A 19,160-nucleotide genomic window follows, 5' to 3' on the forward strand; every position below is an offset into this window, starting at 1 on the left:
TTTTTTCTTATTCATTCCAAGCAAACCAGTGCAAAGAGTTCATTTCCCCCTCATCCAAGGCAGAGAATGCGTGAGATTCTTCACATTCAGGGAGGGCAATGCGGGAACCAAATAGGAACAAAGTTCTGGGAAGTGGTGTGTGATGAGCATGGGATTGATCCCACAGGACAATACGTAGGCAACTCCGAACTTCAGCTTGAAAGAGTGAACGTTTATTACAATGAGGGCAGCAATGGACGTTACGTGCCACGGGCTGTGCTGATGGACCTTGAGCCTGGCACCATGGACGCTGCCCGCACTGGCCCTTATGGCCAGATTTTCCGGCCGGACAACTTTGTTTTCGGTCAGTCAGGGGCTGGAAACAACTTTGCAAAGGGCCATTACACTGAGGGTGCTGAGCTTATTGACTCCGTCCTTGATGTTGTTAGGAAGGAGGTTGAGAATTGTGACTGCTTGCAAGGTAATAAAGTAACCAAAAATCATGGAACATTGTTCCCTTAAAAAAAATATAAAGGTTTACTAATTTTGATTTGAATTTACATAAAGGTTTTGTATGCTATTATTTATTTATTTAATGGTTTTGGGTTTGAATTTAGGATTTCAAGTTTGCCACTCCTTGGGAGGGGGTACAGGTTCTGGAATGGGAACTTTGCTGATTTCGAAGATCAGAGAGGAATACCCTGATCGAATGATGCTCACATTCTCTGTGTTTCCATCTCCAAAGGTGTCAGACACGGTTGTTGAGCCTTATAATGCTACACTTTCTGTTCACCAGTTGGTGGAGAATGCTGATGAGTGTATGGTCCTTGATAATGAAGCACTCTATGATATCTGCTTCAGGACCCTCAAGCTCGCTACGCCAAGCTGTAAGGATAATTGCAGCAGTATTAATGATCCAGCAACTATGATGATGAAGTTTTTTTTTTACTTAATATATGTTTTGTCAATTAATTGTTTGCAGTTGGAGACTTGAATCATTTGATATCAGCAACAATGAGTGGGGTTACTTGTTGCTTAAGATTCCCCGGTCAGCTCAACTCAGACCTAAGGAAGCTAGCGGTGAACTTGATCCCATTTCCAAGACTCCACTTCTTCATGGTGGGTTTTGCTCCCCTAACTTCTCGAGGATCACAGAACTACCGTGCACTTTCTGTCCCAGAACTGACTCAACAGATGTGGGATGCCAAGAACATGATGTGTGCGGCTGATCCACGCCACGGTCGTTACTTGACAGCCTCAGCAGTGTTCAGAGGCAAGATGAGCACAAAAGAGGTAGATGAACAGATGTTAAGTGTGCAGAACAAGAACTCTTCCTACTTTGTTGAGTGGATTCCTAACAATGTCAAGTCTAGTGTCTGTGACATTCCTCCCAGAGGCCTTTCCATGGCTTCAACTTTTGTTGGTAACTCAACTTCTATACAGGAGATGTTCAGGAGAGTGAGTGAGCAGTTCACAGCCATGTTCAGAAGGAAAGCCTTCCTGCACTGGTACACAGGAGAAGGAATGGATGAGATGGAGTTTACTGAAGCAGAGAGTAACATGAATGATCTTGTAGCTGAGTATCAACAATACCAGGATTCCGCGACTGATGAGGATGGTGATTCTGAAGAAGAAGGTGAGGGTGCAGAGAGCTGAAGATGTTCGATCAAATTGATGCTTTGCATGCTACAAGCAGTATTTAATCGATAATGTTGAGTTCTTTGGCTTGTTGAAAGGTTGTGTTTAGCTGCAGTGATTGCAGTTCTATGTTTCTGTTAACCTTTAAAGAAGGGAACCCCTTCAATAATAGTTTCCTTTCTTGATATTTTCATTGAAAGACTTACATTACCTCAAAATGATTGTTTCATAAGCTAATTTATTAAAATCTTATAGTATTTGAGATATGTTGATCGTCAAACAATATTTTTACGCTGCAACCTGAAACTTGAATAACAAGGGCAGCATGTTTTCTGGCGAAGACTCGCTGCCACTCATGATACTGGACACTTGCTTCAGTGCACGTAAATAAGGTTGTATACTAGATTGAGAATTAAATTCGATTATACAATTTTTTTTTATCGTCTAATCAATCTAGATGATAACACATTTTGGACATACCTTGCAAGTGAGTTTGAAAGTAGGAATATTCATAAATCAATCCAATTCAATGGAAATTGTAAAATTCATCTTTTTATAACAAGTAATAAATAGCTAGTGTTTGGAAATTGTACATCGCAATGGATAGAAGTAGATAACTTCAAATTCTAATAAGTTATGCATCTTCTAGGCAAATTCCATAGATAATATCTGTGCAATCATGTTAATATAATTGAAGCCGGGGATGTAAACTATACATCGTAAACTTCATATATACAGCAATCATAGAAACGGCAGTGCTTTGCAGTCTTGAAACGTTTCCAATAGCCCTCGCCCCATGCAAAGAATTTTTTTAAAAAGATGGGGAGTTAAATTTACAATAATGCAGTAGAGTATTCCAATTCTAAAAATCACCACTAAAAAAGGGGAGAATTTAATTTAAGGACCTAAAAATTAGGTTTACCATGTTCAAAGATAGAACTATAGTTTGGTTTATCGAACAAATGCCTTTGGCCATCATGTCCAAAAGTTTGTTTATTGTGTTATAGTCCTTGAGACAAAAAATTTTAAAAGAACAGCCGTAGTATTCATTCCAAATGATAAATATGACTTTTAAAGTCCGAAAATGCAAAACTCTCTTTAAAAGAAACACCATTCTTTTGGACACGTTAAATGTGATTATTTATTGAACCAGAACAAATAGCTTCCGCTATCATGTCCAAAAGTTCGTTTATTGTGTTATGGTCCTTCAGACCAGACTTTTGAAATGAACAGGCATAATAATATTCATTCTAAATGATGAATATGCCTTTTTTAGGTTAGGCATTTCTTTCCTACTCGGGCATTCATTTCAGAACTCTTTGGTTAGTCTCATTATAGTGACTGTGTCTAGATGAGATACGGTTCAGCTGATCGTATCCAGCAAGCACTCCAGCTCCTGCCATGCCTAGAAGCATATTTGCGGTAAATCCTCGAAATAGAGCTCGGAAACCCTCCTGTCGAACAATCTCTTGAAATGCATGTATTGCAGTACAGTACTTGTTTGGATGTCCAGAGGTAAGCATCATTCGCCGGCGCAATGTGTCAAAAGGGTATGCACAAACCGCTGAAAAAGTTGTGATGCTCCAACCTAAGAAGAAACTAGCGAGAAACTTCCCCTGCAGAAAATAAATCAAGAGACCCAAATTGGACAGCCAGGGCATAAGAGAACAGAACAAACACTCTGAATTCATCAAAGTGCTATACAATCAAGAGATGCATCTACAAAAGGTTATTTGACTTATGTCTTGAAGATGGATGTTCAAACTCATGGGTTCAATTATCAATGTAAATTTGCATAATCTAGGGGAACTACAATAATTGGTCCACATACCACTGTGACACAGACCAAAGAGCTTACTTGTCCAGTAGCAATAGAAGGCAAAAATTCTCAGATAAAATAATAACGTATCAACTACATATTTTCCCGTTGACTGTAAAGTATAGATCTCTTTTGTAAAAGTGTAAATGTTTAGTTGCTTACCTCAAAAGGCCCAACCAAAACAATAGGCTTCATGGTGTCATAGATCCCAAAGTACATCCCTCGATACAAGGTGATTCCCCATATTGAAATCCCAAATCCCCTGTACAAGCCAGCAATTCCATCACTTGATAAGGTCTTCCGGTATACATCAATTAGTCCTTTAAACTGGCGTTGACCGGTAACACGGCACTCTATTGCATCGGTGCCCAATCTAGTACGTGCATAATCTAAATGATACAGAAGTAGTGAAGTAGTCGCTCCTGCAGCACTGCCTGAAGCCACATTCCCAGCAAACCACTTAATGTACCCGTCTCTCTCTTTGGAATACCCAAAAATGCTTTTGAAGTAACCTTTGAATGCAAAATTGAAAGCCTATAGACCGATTAACTGTTTGCTCAAACATTATTTTAATAAAAGACAAAAAGAAAACTATTTTGGAGACACATGATTCCAGGAATTGATGGGAACAGAAAGCAGTAAAAACAAACAGATGGATTCTCTCCAATATGCATGGGCAGTTATTTTATGTAAGTGCCAAGACCCAGCTAATAATATTTGACACGCATTAACAATTTGACAGGAAAAGCACAAAGCAAGCTCAAAGGGTAATGTAACCAAGAACAAACTGGACGTGATCATATGTCAATGAATGAGATTGCATGCACAGGGAAATGTTGCATCATGCCATGAAATGATTTTGGATAAGAAATTGACATAAATCAAGGCTCTGAGATAACATATATTTCAATTTAATTGAGGTTACATAAACAAACGAAGATGAAAGGGAAATAAGTTAACAGATATTCCCTTTAATTTGAACATCTAAGGTCCATAGATGACAGAGAACACAAAATCCATGAACAAAATATTAATTGGTTTGCATTTTCAGTGAGCAGCACAAGAAATAATTACCCTGATATATTTAATGGCTAAGTTACTACATATCACTCAGCAGCCCTGATAACTGTCATGCTCACTCTTTTGTTTTCTTTATCTCTTCCCTTGCTTTCATTTTGTCGAAGTTGCATTAAAAAGCAAAAACAAAACCCTACAAAGTTATAACAGGCAAATAGTCCATTTAACTCAGGTGTGAAACTTGAAAGAAAGTTAAAATAAATGGTGGGGTTGGGGACACAGGTCTTTAACATCAATCAAGATGTCAGTGAAGTGAACAACTAACCTGTGTGGGGAAATATCGAATAAGATTGGCCTGGTGACCTCTCCAAAAGGCAATCAAACCCTCTTCCATGAAGACCCTCTTAAAGCCATCAGACACACCCAAGTATGGTTTTTTGAGTTGTCCTCTTTTAATCATTTCACCTTGGTTTTGCAATAAAAGCTTCACTCTCTCAATTGGTGCCGCTGCACTCCTTGATATGATTGCTGCTACTCCTCCCATTACAAAATCCTTTGAAAATCTTTCATATGTTGATTTGACCATTTTTGGTCTCTAACCTCTAATACTGACAGTTAAGAAGAAATGAATATAAATATGTGGGTTAAGATCAATTTATGCATGCATTCAATCATATTAAACAGTTCAAAATCAATTATACTCGACTTTAAACCATACAAGTATATGCTAGCTTTGACAGTTGGGTCCAAAGTCCACACCGAAGAAAGATATAGGTGAGGAGGAGCCTGCTAAAAAGGACTTGCCACCTCAAGCACGTCTAACTGACATGAAAGTGATAATGGAGAAGAACTATCGCTTGTATAATCTGAAAAAGAGAAATTCAGATGCATTCAATAGGCTAGAAACAGCATAACCCATAAATTGTGAAAATTCAAATTGGTACGATGAAAAACAGATGAAAAAGATGATTAGTGAAGGGCATTGCCCCCCAACACAAAAGAAAGTAGCGATACGAAAAAGAAAAAAAAACAGAAGCAGTGAATGGGTGAGAAGAGAAACAATGAATAGAAGGTGCAAAGGAAATATCCAATAAAAAAAAATTGAGAAGGCACAATAATAAGGAAAGGAGAGAGAGAAAGGAAAAGGGAACCTGAAGAGAATGAATGAGTTGAAGGGAAATAGTGTTATGGTGAGTTGGAGATGAGATGTCTGAGAATGGGTTGGGGGAAAAGCCGTAATGGGTATGCCAACCTGTGGAAGAAAATTGCAATTGAAACAGGAAAACGAAAACTTCATGTCAAATAACTGCACGGATTTTGTATATTTTATTTTGACAAAAAAAAGGAAGAGTTTTTTAGTTAAAGTAATGGCGTTTATAAATAAAATAAACAAGTGTTGATTTTTTTTTCTTTCTAAAATATAGTTAAGAAGATAATAGTAGCTTAAATGAGAATATATATATATTGGAGGAAGGAGACAGTGATAGAAGAGAGAGGTGTGGATGGCGAAGAACCTATTGGTTTTGTTGGGGCTGGGTTTAGCTGGAATAGTTCTCATCACCAGAAAGCTCAATAAGTCCGTCAGAGAGGATTTCGGCGCTTTCATTCATAAGCTTCAGCTGCTTCCTCCTCCCCAGCCTTCTCCTCCCAAGGCTCCTCATCCCCTCACCTCACTCACCTTCGCACTTTCCGACCTGTCTGTAACCTCTTCTCTCTCTCTCTCTCTCTCTCTCTCTCTCTCTCCTTATTATATCCTCTCTTTTATCTTCCAGATTTCACATCCATGGACACGTGCCCTCGTTCGGGCATCCTGACTGGGCTAGGACTCACGAACCCTCTTCTTCCACTGCTCCCGCTGTTTCCGCTCTCGTCGAGGGCGGTGCAACCTGCGTTGCAACTACTGTTCTCGACGACTTAGCTCTAGGGTTCGTTCTTTTTCTTCTCAATCTCCATACTGTACAACTCTTCCTCTTCTTGCTATTTCATCATTTCTCATTTTCAGTATTGGCGGTGAAAATAAGCATTTTGGAACGCCTACTAATCCTGCTGTTCCTGCTCGAGTACCGGGTGGCTCCTCAAGTGGTGCTGCTGTCGCCGTTGCTGCCAATTTCGTTGACTTTGCATTGGGTCAGCCACCTTCTTCTTTCATAGCCATTTAAGTGTATATATCTTTTTCTTTTCAGTAACTGTTGGGCGTTTGTACAGTTATTGCAATCAACAAATGCCATCTTTCTTCTATTCTCTGATCTGGCTTCCTAACAGCAACTAAACACAAGGAGAATATACTTTATAAATTTGTCTTTCTCGTAATTGTAGAGGGTCATGCATTCATATGATGTAATGGAGTCATTTTCCTCCAGGGTTGGCTCTTTTCATGTCTGTATTCTTTATTTTATTTTTTTGAGGGGTAGCATAATTCACTCCTCGGGAATAGAATAAATGCTAAATACAATCTGGTAGAATAAATGCGAAATCCTATGGATCATCACCTTGGTTGTCAATTATCATGTGATATACGGTGATAGTAGAAGAAAGCTAACTTTCTATTTTAAGTTGTTCACATGCTGAATTTTTACCATTAAAGACCTAATGGATTGTTGGTAAAGATGAAAAAAACACTGCTTCTTCTTTTATCGTGAGCTTTTATTTTTTCATCCTGCTACATGCCTTTGTTTCTTAATTTCTCTTTACAATCAAGTATAGACATGGTCTCAGTTTTTTGTTTAAATTAATTCAGACCATAACACATAAATGTGCTTAAAGCATATCTAAAATCCAGCCATTTAATTGTTTAACTATGTCAACAGCACACTTCTGTTAATGGGAAATATAATATCCTTGCTTTGCATTTTCTATGGATTAAAATATTAATGAAGGTATCTCTGTAACTTTGATTCATTGTTTTGCGATTATGTACATTTGTCTTGCCACATCACTGTAAAATATTTCAATTTTAACAACCATAGAGTTATTTTATTTTATATATATTTGCATATTTATAATTTTTGTTTTATTATCACCACATGCTGATATGTGAAAAATGTTTCTGATACTATTGCACCATCATGTATAACAGGTATTGATACAACTGGCGGGGTGAGAGTACCTGCTGGATTTTGTGGCATTCTAGGATTTCGACCTTCACATGGTGCTGTTTCGCATATGGGAATCATACCTATTTCAACAAGTCTGGACACTGTTGGTATGGATGATTCAATTATTTAAAGCGGTTTGGTTTATGAGCTTGTGGGGTCAAGTGGCTGTTTTATTCATTTAATTTTGAATGATTAGTATATTTACATGGTACAAGGATAAACTGCTAGCTTCAATTTGCTTATTATTTAGGGCCTTTTTGTTTTTTGAGTATTTCTAAGTAAGATCTTAATTATAATTTTGAAAAAATTAAGCTAATCCAAATACACTCTATGAAGAGTAAAAATAGATGTTCTCTTAAAATTGTTTTACATTCAAACATTTTTTGTATAGATCCTGGCTCTGTCTTAGTTTCTGTATATGAATGCTATTGCTGCACCATCTGCTGCATTTACAATTCTTTTAACTCTGAAATTCCCTTTTCAGGTTGGTTTGCAAAGGATCCCAATATATTGCGTCGTGTTGGCCATATACTTTTACAAGCACCATTTGTAATGCAACGCAGTCCTCGGCAAATAGTTATAGCTGATGATTGTTTTCAGCATATAAATGTTCCTCTTGACAGGAGTTCTCAAGTGGTGGTCAAAGCCACTGAGAAGCTTTTTGGAAGTATGTCCTTTTTCTGTGTTTTTTTCTTCTTTTTTTGCTCTTTAATATGATCCTTCTTTTTTTGAACTACTACTTTATTCATGAAATTGCACTCCATTAATTTTTGTTCATCAATTGTCTTCAGGGCAAGTATTGAAGCATATAAATCTTGGGGACTATTTAAGTTCTAGAGTTCCAAGCTTGAAGGGGTGCTCTGGACAGAAACCAAACGGCGAAGTGAAAGCTTCCTCATTAAAATTACTTGCCCACATTATGCAATTCCTACAAAGGTTAGTCAGATTCTTTGTGATATGGAAATACTATCATAATTTGCAATTGTTGTTAACATTGGTTTGGAAAGAATACCGTGGTTTTCAATCTGTCGGTTGTCTTTTCTTTGGAATTATTTTACATACACGGCAGCTTTGCTTCTAATGTTTGATCTAACCACAGCTTAGCCATGTCATAACTTCTGTTTTCAAATATTATTCCTCATTGTGGATTTGCATAATTATATAGTGACTATGGAAAGTCTTCAATTATATAGTAACTATTTTCTGAATCTATTTGTGCAGGCATGAATTCAGACTTAAGCATGATGATTGGATGAACACGGTAAAACCTGATCTTCATCCTGGTGTTTCAGCACAATTGCATGAAAAATTTGAGGTATCTGATGCAGAGATTGAAAACTCTAAATCTGTTAGAAGTGAGATGCGTGCTGCTGTAAATTCGCTTTTGAAGGTAATGATTTGACACCATTTTGCATCCTACTTTCCTCAACTCCTTATTTAATGAAAATCTTGGTGCTATCTCTGTTGAATTTGACTTTCATCTCCTAAAGCATTTAATCTTATCTTGAATGTGTTAAATAGTGCAAAAATTTTTGCTAATGTAGTTTTACAGTATAACTGAATTCTTAACGGATGGAGTTTCAGTAATTTTTGCTCACTAAAAATAAGTGAATGATATATTTGCAGACAAAGAGAGTGCATAGTTGGAGGATTTCAATATGTGATTGATCAAGAGTTATAAGCTATGCTGAAAATTAAAAAACATATGGTGAATGGAACAGCATTGGTATTGATGGGTAGAAACAACATTTCTGAAAATATTCTTTCATAAAATTTGCTTTTCTACATGTGGGCGCGCACACACACACACATATATGAAAACTATATTCTGAATTGTGATAAACAAGACATAATTGTGCTGAGTTTAATAATTTTTTATGCTTTCAAGGATGAAGGAATTTTGGTTATCCCCACGGTAGCTGATCCTCCTCCAAAATTAGGTGGGAAGGAGATCCTATCAGAGGATTATCAGAGCCGTGCATTTAGTCTGTTAAGTATTGCAAGCATATCAGGTTGTTGTCAGGTAAAATTATTTCCATGAAACTTGCATAAGTTTATCTAGATTTTTTATACTGAAGATTGTTTCCTAAATCAACTGTACACTTAGGCTGTTTGGTTTTTATTGGTATAGAATTTAACCTTTAAGAACCTAGTGGGAAAAAAAGCTTCTTTTATCCATCTTTCATTCATATTTTCTTCATTTATCTTTTCAGGTCTCAATACCATTAGGATTTTATGACAAGTATCCTGTTTCAGTGTCCTTGATAGCTAGGCATGGTGGCGATCGATTTTTACTTGACACATTACAGACTGTGTATACAACTCTCCAAGAACAGGCTGATATTGCTTCCAAAAGCAAATCATCTGGAAATGTTGTTAGTAAGGAGCAATCTGCTGAAATTGCCAAAGAGAAGGTCTGACATCAAGAAATAAATTATGCACTTAACCTGCTTTTGATTATAATTGTGCAATATGATTGGCATGGTTTTACTTCTAAAACACCATTGATTTTGAAAACTGATTGTTATAAACCACAATTTTTTTTTCATTTACATTATTTGAACACGTTATAAACCACAATTATTTTGATAGTCCCCAATATTGTCCTTTGTTTGAGGTTTAACTATCTATTCTAATGGAGGTCGAATTGTATTGATGTATATAACCTTTTTTACTAAACTGATACCGGTGAAGCTGCAGCCATCATAAAACTTGTATATTTTATGCTCATATCATTATTTTTTACAAGTTCTCTGTATTTTATTAAAAGAATAAAACACCAATGTTGTCCCTCAAGTATTATCTTCTTTCTTAAGTAGCTCCTAAAGTAATAAAACTATATAAGTAATCCCTCAAGTATTGCATATCCATCAGTTTAGTTCTCAAGTTGATGTATTTTATTAAAGTTCAGGGACCAGTTTGAAGGGTTTTTTCTTTAATATTTGGGAGACTGCTTGGCATAATTTCCAATACTTGGGGGATTACTTATGTATTTTTTTTTAGAGGGTAACACTTAAAGGATGTAATTTTGGTCATCTAATTCTCAGTTTTGCACATGCTTTTATCCTCAATAATCCTTTTTCTATTGGTTTGTCACTTAATGATTCAGGGAAACCAAGCCTATAAAGATAAGCAGTGGCAGAAAGCCATTGGATTTTATACAGAAGCTATCAAACTCTGTGGTGATAATGCAACATATTACAGTAACAGGGCTCAAGCGTATCTAGAACTTGAAAGGTAGTGTCTTGCTCTTGCTACTTGTCAAAATTGTCTTGCAAACATCTTGATTTGTTCTCTCTGTTGATCCAGTTATCTTCAAGCTGTGGAAGATTGTACAAAAGCAATTAGTCTTGACAAAAAGGTGACTTTCTTCATAGAATGTTTTTGCTTAGAAGTTTATGGATTTTGCCATCATAGACTGACAAAAGCTTGTCTTCATTTTAATAATGTATGGGTATTGCAAATCAAGGCTTTTTAATTGAAACACTAAGTACTATTCATTGGCATACTAAAAATAAAGTTGTTTTGCAAAATTACAAACATTTTGACTTGTATAATTGTGTGCATCAGTTTACATCTTTGGATTTATAAACCTTCTCTACTTAGCTCTTGCGAGAATAATAAAATAAGGAGCAAAAGAGAAAGAGGGTCTTAATGGGATGAAGCAGGAAAAACATGTTTCATACTATTGTGTAATCTGTGGACTATATGATATACTATCAAGTTTGTTCATATTCCTGCTGATTGTATGTTTCCTTGAATTCCCAATCACAAGCTTTTACAGTAACAATCCTTTGTTATCTGTTTTACCCAGAATGTGAAGGCCTATTTTCGTAGAGGTACAGCTAGACAGATGCTAGGCTACTACAAGGAAGCAATTGATGGTAAGATCTTTTCATTTTTCTGATATTTGTGTGCATCTTATCATTTCATTAAGAAAATTGAGGAAAGTCAATGGGCAATCTGTAGTATTATTTACAAAAAAGCTATCGACCACTAGTGTGGTTAGCCACACATTTCCATTTTGTTAGGTCATGCACGAATTTATCTTTTTTATAAGTTCTCCAAAATAAATAAAAAATATAACTTGAAATGACTCAGGGTCTATTGTTTCCTATTTTTGAAAACTATCTCCTATTTTTTAAAATAAAATAAAAAAACGGCAAAAACTTATTTGATAAGAGTAGTTTATGAAAACTGTTTTAAAAAACATTTTTTTTCAGTTTTTAAAATAAAAAAACCAGGACATCTTTAAGTTGTTTTGCTTTTCCAATCAGTTTTGAAGCACTCGTGGTCTATCTCCACTCCTATTTTTTAAAAATTAGTTTTTGAAAATAGTTATATTAAATAGTGTTTTAAAAACAAAAAAAAATAAATCAAACACACTCTTAGTCACACACTGGGTATATTAGGAATTAAATTTGTTCCAATGCCCATATTTACTTGATTTCTGGTTTGTGCTTTAATTGTGCATATTGGACTGTTCCCCAGTGTATATAGTATGAAATTTTTTGTGATGAAATTTGGGTTGTACTTTCTAATTAAACAAGTACATATTAATGAGGTTCATCTTTTTATGTTATTATTGGCTTTGTTCTCATTTTGGTAAGATTTAAAAATTTTCCTAAGTGTTTGCTAACAAAGATCTTGCTTTGCAGATTTTAAACATGCCCTTGTACTTGAGCCAACCAACAAAAGGGCAGCTTCAGCTGCTGAAAGGTTGAGGAAGCTATTCCAGTAGATACATAATTGTTGCACGAGATATCTATATAATGGCTACAAAATGGTATTCGTTGGTGGTGATGCTGGTGACCTATAATACACACAGACGATTAATGAGTTTCTAGTTACAATAATGCAAGACTAATCCGAGATGTGATTTCTGCAGAATGATAATGATTCTTTTGTCCTTGGAGGCATTGCAATTTTTAGACTAGACATGGGATGCATGTACTGTACCAACCTTTCTTCAGGTTCTGTGACAAAAGTTAGGTGTTATTGCCAGAATGAGTCCCAATTTTGCTTGAGGTAAATGTATTCGGATTGTAATGTCAGTCAAGTGAGGCGGTTCTTATGACTAAAGGTCGGTATTCGACTGTTTTTCTTTTAAAGTAGATTGTACTTCACAGTTGTATAATCTGTGCCTAGTGGAAGTACTTCATTTGTTAATGCTTAAAGTCAAGTGAGGCGCATGCTCATGACTTTAGCTGTGCATTTTTCTTAAAAATGGATCGTATTTCACTGGCCTTTTTATTCTTTTGCGCAGTTGAAGTATTTCGTTCATTAGTGCTTAAGTTGTTTCCAAGTGCTTATTATTAATTATTGAGCTCCCAGTGGGTAAAAAAGGGGAAGAACTACTTGCAAGAATGCAATGCAGAAGTTAAATGACAACTATAGAAGTAATTGCCTTCGATAGATAGCGTTAGAGTTGTCAGTATTGATAAAAAAAAATGCGATTCCTCTCACTTTGCATCAAAATTTTACCCGCCGGACTTCTATTCCCTTCCTTGTGATGTAATTCTTCTGCTGTTGCACTTTGTATGGAACTGTCTGAAGTGCATATACACTCGTTGATGGTAATGTCTAATACGCATGAAAACTGGAATGGACAAAAATAACCACTTATGGATTAGGAATAAGTGGCTAAAATTTATCATGTATATAGTCAACTAAATAACCAAGTACATTCACAGAGTGATTTACAAAATGAACGTATACCTGTTTAGAAAATCGAAAACGGGATATCAAGCCGGAGACCAGGTGTGGATGCAAAGCTAAACTGAAAGTTCACGTTGAAGTACATGGAAACTATTGGTTTGCACCCAAATTTGTCTGCAAAGCTTATTGAAGAAGGCTATTATGTGCAGTTGAACTGTTTTTTTTGTTTATGTATGTATATTTGCATTGCTTGTACCAATTTGCTTATATATTGGCGAAGTACGAAGATGGTGAGTGGAAAAAAATAATATAACTAACAAATAAATTAACGAGCATTAAGCTGAACGCGTGATAGGGGATTAATGCACCAAATGGTCGAAGCACGATACTTTCTACAGACTAAACATTTAATGCTTCTAACTTGTCTTTCTATTGCAAAGTCAAGTGACGACCTTATATGAATTTCCAAGAGCACAATATTGTTAACCATGCGCGGAGTTATTATAGGCTCCAACTCCATTTGTTACTCATCCTTACAAACGTGAGAAGAAACCTTTTTACTCCTCAGCTCTCACTTCCCCTTCTCCTTTTCACCCCCATCACCACCACCGTACCAAGGCTGCAAGCCACCCCCTCACCAGCCATTCTTAAGTCTTGAATGAGGCCTCCTTTTGAAGCAGCTTCGTTTACTCTCTCATTGATCTAAGTGAATCATAATGTAACCATTCTTTAGACTAATAACATTTAGAACATGATCATTTTTGCCATTGCTTGAATCGGCTTCAGAGGTCAGGTTGATTAAAAACCAATTTTAGTTGATTAAAAATTGTTAGCAGTAATAAGATTAGAATCTATAACCTCACAAGTCTCTACCATAACTGGTCCATAAATATTAATTTAAAAAAAAAACGATGTTGAGAAGTCAGGTTTAGAGGAACAGACTTCTCAATTTGGAAAGCAAAAAAAAAAAAAACCGCAGGTGAAAAATTGGGGTTAGGGGAGTCAACTTATCAACATGCACAAATAAAGTGGTAGATTGGGAAATAATGGAGGAGATATGGTATTTGGGGAAATAAAGTTTGCTTTTGTGGTAAGTGTGGAAAAAGTCTAACTGATTCTTTTGTTTTTATTATTCGTATCTCTATTTTAACTTAATGTATTGAGACAAAAAAAAGCTCAATAAACAATAAAAAAAATAATGTATTTAAAAGGCTAGAGTTAGTCTTGTTTCTTGAAAGGAATTAGAACTCCCACTATTGCTAGCTTGGAGGATATTCTTAAATTAGTACAAACCAAATAAATTATAATCGATGCTGTTGACATTGAAATTTTAAGATACTCTCTGATCTATGGAGTTGCTATTTGAGGAACAAATGAGTTTAACCGTTAAAATCTTGATATCTAATATTTAGAATCCTGAAATTAATCATGGTTTCAGGAAAAAAGGATAAAGAATCTAGCTATTTGTGTCCACAAAATTGGAGGGTGAAGAGAGTAGAAGGGAGTATCGTGCACGTTGACGGTGGCATGCATGCAACACCTCTCTTCATGCCCTTCTGCCTTCTAGAAAACTAAACCAACCTTGGTCAACCTTAATTTGTATCCCATCCCACAAACACAACCTCTCGATTCTAACAACCAACTGCCAAATAATTAGTTATACAATCACGTAAATAAACCGAACTCCGGTATTAATCATTTTTTTGGTAGAAAGTAAACAACAAATTAAATTTGATTGTTGCTTCTTCTTAAAGAGACAACGTAACGAATGGGAGATACACCAAAGTCTCTCATGGAAGACTTACTCGGCCTTTTAAGGATTCACATCAAGCGCGGTGTCAACCTCGCCGTTCGTGATGTAAATACTAGCGATCCATACTGCGTCGTTAAGATGGGCAAGCAGGTAATTATCTTTTAGAGTTGCATGCAACATTTCTCTAAATGTGTACGTGCCATCTTTTTTAATTATGTTCAATCGTGGCTTGTTTTGCAGAAGCTCAAGACTCGTGTGATTAAAAAGGATGTTAATCCTGAGTGGAAGGAAGATCTTACGCTTTCTGTTACAGATCCAGTTCATCCATTTATACTGGTAAATTAATTTAGGCATAATTAGATTCGTGTGTATTCTTTTTATGAGATTTGGTTTAGTTATATATAGGATTTAAAACACATGCACTAATCCAATGTTGCTTTAACTATGTTTTATATATCCTCTTTGCTGATTGGTCGAGTAATTAATTAATATTAAATGTTAATTGCAGACAGTGTATGACCATGACACTTTCAGCAAGGATGACAAAATGGGAGATGCAGAATTTGACATCTCAGCATACATAGAAGCCTTAAAGATGAACTTAGAAGACCTCCCCAGTGGGACTATAATCACAAGAATACAACCAAGCAGGCAAAACTGTCTGGCGGAGGAAAGTTGCATCACTTATAGCAATGGCAAAATTATCCAAGATGCTGTCCTTAGATTGCGACACGTGGAATGCGGTGAAGTGGAAATCCAATTGCAATGGATTGATCTTCCTGGCTCCAAGGGTTTATGATTAGTTTATATATATATATATACATGCTTTCAAGGGTAACCTATATTTATTTACTATTATTTTCCCATTTGTAGGCTTCAATTCTTTGTTTTCTTTACACGTCACTGCATATGGGGACTCTAAATCGAGCCTGCCATCAGGCAAATGTTATAAGAGAAGCTTTTTCTGTTATTTCTTGCATATTCTTCCAAGTTCAAAGTCATATTTAATCATCAAATGATGCTTTACTATACGTAAGATATATTTGATAGTGATGGTTGCATTTTGAATATTATTTGGATAATAATCATAATTTTAAAAAACATATATAATTGTATATATAATAGTTATTATAATATTTAATATATTGCATAATATATAGAGAGAAAAAAAAAAGAAAATTTAATCTACCATCTTGATCTTAATCTATACTAACAAGACAGTATGACAAGGATAAGAGGCGTCATAACACTTATTCTATTCGTGCAACAAATAATATATAATATATTTTATCCTCTCCATCAAATGTGCCATTAAAATTTTTAAATTTTATATACCATACTACTTTTAGCTTAAAAGGAAATTGAAAACTTAAAAAGTACAAATTATCAAATCATCAAATGGGCCCCCCTCTTTACTTTCATTCTCTGCTCACCTCAATGCCTTCCATCATTAACTTCCACGCATGCTCGAGTTATCAATTCCAGAGAGGGACTATTTTTTATGTTTTTCTAATGAATATTTTAAAAACTACGCACTTACTAATATGGTAAAAACTTAAAGTTTATTTTTAACAAAAAAATTTAAGGTAATAGTTAGAAAACTCCATATCTTATCTTGTGTGGAAAATCGGTTGTTTTCCTTTCATTTAGTAGTAGTTGGCTAGTTGCTAATACCCTAATCTAGAAGTGTTGCTTTTTTTTTTTTTACAGCATCTAGAAGTGTTGCTTAATGGAACTTTAAAACGGACTATTAAAAAATTATTAATTTCATAATATATTTAGTTCATCTTACTAAAAAAAATTTAATTTTTATTTTTTATTTAAAGGCATTCCCAGTTGCCACGACCGAGAGCCATTAAAGCTTTTGGTTGCTTTGTTTAGGCAGTTTTGACGAAAAGCAGGGTAAAGGTTGCATGCTCTTTCAGTAACATTCTCTTTTTACTGCTGGTACTGCTTTTTATACTATACTAATATGAATTTATGATTTTTTTTTTCATTTTGTCTTAAAAAAGTTAAAATTCTCAAAAGATCTTTTGGCAATATAATTGGAGTATGTGGTGTTTTTTAATAGTTCTCCATTCTAACTTAGTCCACACATACCCCAGAATTACAATAGAATGTTCTTGCAGCCAAAAAAAGATTCAGTGTGCCTAGATTAAACATTGGGGGTGGGCGTATGTCGTATCCAACCTATTAGTTGCCCTGAGTGCGTATCATGGTCTAGGAGTAATGAATGTTTTATTTTGGCAATTTTAGTTTATAATTTAGATAGTCTAATTAATCCTACATTCGTGTCACACTCTAATATACCCTAACAGAAGTACCATATTGCTAATAGAGAAACTAAGTATTAAATCACTTGTACTAACAATTTTTTGGGTATGAGTTTATAATTAGAGTAATACTTTATAGAGTATTACAACACAAACGTTCAATGTCTCAAATGTGGGTTTACATGCAATACCTTCTTTCCCTCTATTATATCGAATAGGAGTTTTGATTTTTCATTTTATATATCATCCCTAAATGGAGTTCTGCTGGTTCACGTGAGGTATAAAGAGGATGGTCGATCCCAAGTTGAGGACAAAATATTATTTCCTTGTCGTTGTTGTCAAAATACAATTTATTATTGAGATTCATTCAAACTATATAAGAATCTCTTACCAAAATAACATTTTCTCTTTGGCGCAAGCAAGCGTAACATGTTATTTCCAGGATCTGTATTCCTTGTCGTTTTTTGTCCAAATATATTTCAGTAATAAATATGATTAAAATCTATTCTAAGAATCTCTCAATAAAATAACATTTATGTTTAAGAGAAATCTAAAGGTTTAGTTATTTTATTCTTTTTGTATACAAGAGGAATATTAGTAATATGCCATTCCTTTTATCACATCCTTTATTAGTAAAAATTTATTAAAAATTACAAAACATAACTAAGATTTATTAAATAGAAGTGAAACTATTTAAAAAATATAAGAAATGAAACTCATAAAATTTTATTATTTCTAATAAATTTCAGTTAATAATATATAATGCATTCAATATAGTATATTAGATAATGTACTGTTAACATTTCTTTTATATACAATGATATTATTTATTTTTTTATTTATGACCAATAAAAAAATTCCCAGATATACAAAGTAATTTGTTGGGTTGTTTTACGTGATCTGTGAGTTTTTGCCAATTTTCAAAAGGTTAGTTTGAATTAGTCCTCAAAATAAAATTAGGTAAATATATTTTTGTACAACTAAAATGGGAAAAATTTTATTTTCACTTAATTTTAAAGAATGTTTGGTTACTATCGAGAATAATCAATTTTGTCTTTAAATTTCAGTTTGATTAAAAATAATAAAAAGTAGCTTTTGCTTTGAGTTGAGGAATTTACACTAAATTTTATATCGACTTGTTAGCAAATAAAAATATTCAAATATAAATCATTTTTACAAAATCTATCTAAACACACTCTATAAAGTATGTTCCTAGGTGAATAATATTTAACAAAAGCACATTGAACTTAATTTATCGGGCAACTATAATTTGAGGTTATCGTGCAATAATATTTGGCTTTTTTATATTAAACAATATTTGATGTAATAATTTATTAACGTTAACATTTGCAGCAAAGTTTCGCGCAAGAGTTAAGTAGATGCAACTTTGGAAAAATATATCATTTTTTATTTCTGGCCACAGATTCACGGACGCACTGCTGTCTGCAGTAGTTGACAAAACTGAATAATGCAGTAGTTGAATCCAATACAATTCTCAACCTCTTTCATTAAAAAAATTCAACTTGTGATCGTATTTCAGAGAAAAATAATGATCTCCTTCTTTTACAATACTAGCTTAATGCCGTACTTCAAGTGGATATTAAATTTATATTTTATAATTTATAACAGTAATTTTCTTATTTTTATTTTTAATATATTATTAATTATTTAGTTTAAATTTTAATAAATATATGTTATTAAATATATTAATAAATATTTAAATATACTTTAAAAAAAAATTTATCATTGGAAACATTGTCCTGATGGAATATTTCATAATATCTTTCATATTCTCTTTTGACTTTCTCAAGAAAAAATATTGATTTAGTTTTTTTTTTCTTTTTCTTTTGTGATTTGCATGCTTCATTTCATTTTTTATTATATGTGAAAAATGAACCAACTCAATTAAAATCCTTACCTTATACGCT

General features: G+C 34.3%; 3 protein-coding genes and 1 pseudogene across 4 annotated transcripts; 3 read left to right on the forward strand and 1 right to left on the reverse strand.

The window, feature by feature from the left end:
- Nucleotides 1–31: 31 nt before the first annotated feature.
- Nucleotides 32–1,835, forward strand: LOC114413734 (tubulin beta chain-like). The gene is made up of 3 exons (XM_028378268.1): nucleotides 32–460; nucleotides 597–866; nucleotides 962–1,835. The coding sequence occupies exons 1-3, from the start codon at nucleotides 67–69 to the stop codon at nucleotides 1,633–1,635; spliced, it is 1,338 nt and encodes a 445-aa protein (XP_028234069.1). The 5' UTR covers nucleotides 32–66; the 3' UTR covers nucleotides 1,636–1,835.
- A 406-nt stretch (nucleotides 1,836–2,241) lies between these two features.
- LOC114413736 (ADP,ATP carrier protein ER-ANT1-like) lies at nucleotides 2,242–6,081 on the reverse strand. The gene is made up of 6 exons (XM_028378271.1): nucleotides 5,968–6,081; nucleotides 5,605–5,705; nucleotides 5,172–5,319; nucleotides 4,779–5,061; nucleotides 3,599–3,970; nucleotides 2,242–3,233 (listed from the first exon to the last, which is right to left on the reverse strand). The coding sequence occupies exons 4-6, from the start codon at nucleotides 5,037–5,039 to the stop codon at nucleotides 2,922–2,924; spliced, it is 945 nt and encodes a 314-aa protein (XP_028234072.1). The 5' UTR covers nucleotides 5,040–5,061; nucleotides 5,172–5,319; nucleotides 5,605–5,705; nucleotides 5,968–6,081; the 3' UTR covers nucleotides 2,242–2,921.
- LOC114413735 (translocon at the outer membrane of chloroplasts 64-like) lies at nucleotides 5,922–12,831 on the forward strand. Of its 2 annotated transcripts, XM_028378270.1 has the most exons (14): nucleotides 5,922–6,149; nucleotides 6,226–6,378; nucleotides 6,456–6,580; nucleotides 7,530–7,655; nucleotides 8,033–8,215; nucleotides 8,340–8,484; nucleotides 8,770–8,938; nucleotides 9,437–9,571; nucleotides 9,762–9,962; nucleotides 10,658–10,785; nucleotides 10,858–10,909; nucleotides 11,363–11,432; nucleotides 12,207–12,334; nucleotides 12,437–12,831. In XM_028378270.1, exons 1-13 carry the CDS (start codon nucleotides 5,956–5,958, stop codon nucleotides 12,287–12,289), a joined length of 1,764 nt encoding a protein of 587 aa, XP_028234071.1. In that variant the 5' UTR covers nucleotides 5,922–5,955; the 3' UTR covers nucleotides 12,290–12,334; nucleotides 12,437–12,831. The 2 variants fall into 2 exon arrangements, with proteins under 2 accessions (XP_028234071.1, XP_028234070.1); XM_028378269.1 differs by having other exon boundaries at nucleotides 12,207–12,831.
- A 2,091-nt stretch (nucleotides 12,832–14,922) lies between these two features.
- Nucleotides 14,923–15,909, forward strand: LOC114411588 (annotated as a pseudogene).
- The last annotated feature ends 3,251 nt before the right edge of the window (nucleotides 15,910–19,160 follow it).

This window comes from Glycine soja, chromosome 5 (genome assembly GCF_004193775.1).
Source record: "Glycine soja cultivar W05 chromosome 5, ASM419377v2, whole genome shotgun sequence".
In the NCBI taxonomy this organism is placed as follows: Eukaryota; Viridiplantae; Streptophyta; class Magnoliopsida; order Fabales; family Fabaceae; genus Glycine; species Glycine soja.

Excerpts from the sequence above, each read along its gene's own strand:
- LOC114413736 (XM_028378271.1), bottom strand. The coding sequence starts at position 5,039 with ATGGTCAAATCAACATATGAAAGATTTTCAAAGGATTTTGTAATGGGA. Across the intron at positions 3,971-4,778 it reads TTCGATATTTCCCCACACAG|GCTTTCAATTTTGCATTCAA; the intron begins GTTAGTTGTTCA and ends ATCGGTCTATAG. Across the intron at positions 3,234-3,598 it reads TTTTGGTTGGGCCTTTTGAG|GGGAAGTTTCTCGCTAGTTT; the intron begins GTAAGCAACTAA and ends TATTTTCTGCAG.
- LOC114413734 (XM_028378268.1), top strand. The coding sequence starts at position 67 with ATGCGTGAGATTCTTCACATTCAGGGAGGGCAATGCGGGAACCAAATA. Across the intron at positions 461-596 it reads GAATTGTGACTGCTTGCAAG|GATTTCAAGTTTGCCACTCC; the intron begins GTAATAAAGTAA and ends GTTTGAATTTAG. Across the intron at positions 867-961 it reads CAAGCTCGCTACGCCAAGCT|TTGGAGACTTGAATCATTTG; the intron begins GTAAGGATAATT and ends AATTGTTTGCAG.
- LOC114413735 (XM_028378269.1), top strand. The coding sequence starts at position 5,956 with ATGGCGAAGAACCTATTGGTTTTGTTGGGGCTGGGTTTAGCTGGAATA. Across the intron at positions 6,150-6,225 it reads ACCTTCGCACTTTCCGACCT|ATTTCACATCCATGGACACG; the intron begins GTCTGTAACCTC and ends TTTATCTTCCAG. Across the intron at positions 9,572-9,761 it reads GCATATCAGGTTGTTGTCAG|GTCTCAATACCATTAGGATT; the intron begins GTAAAATTATTT and ends TTATCTTTTCAG.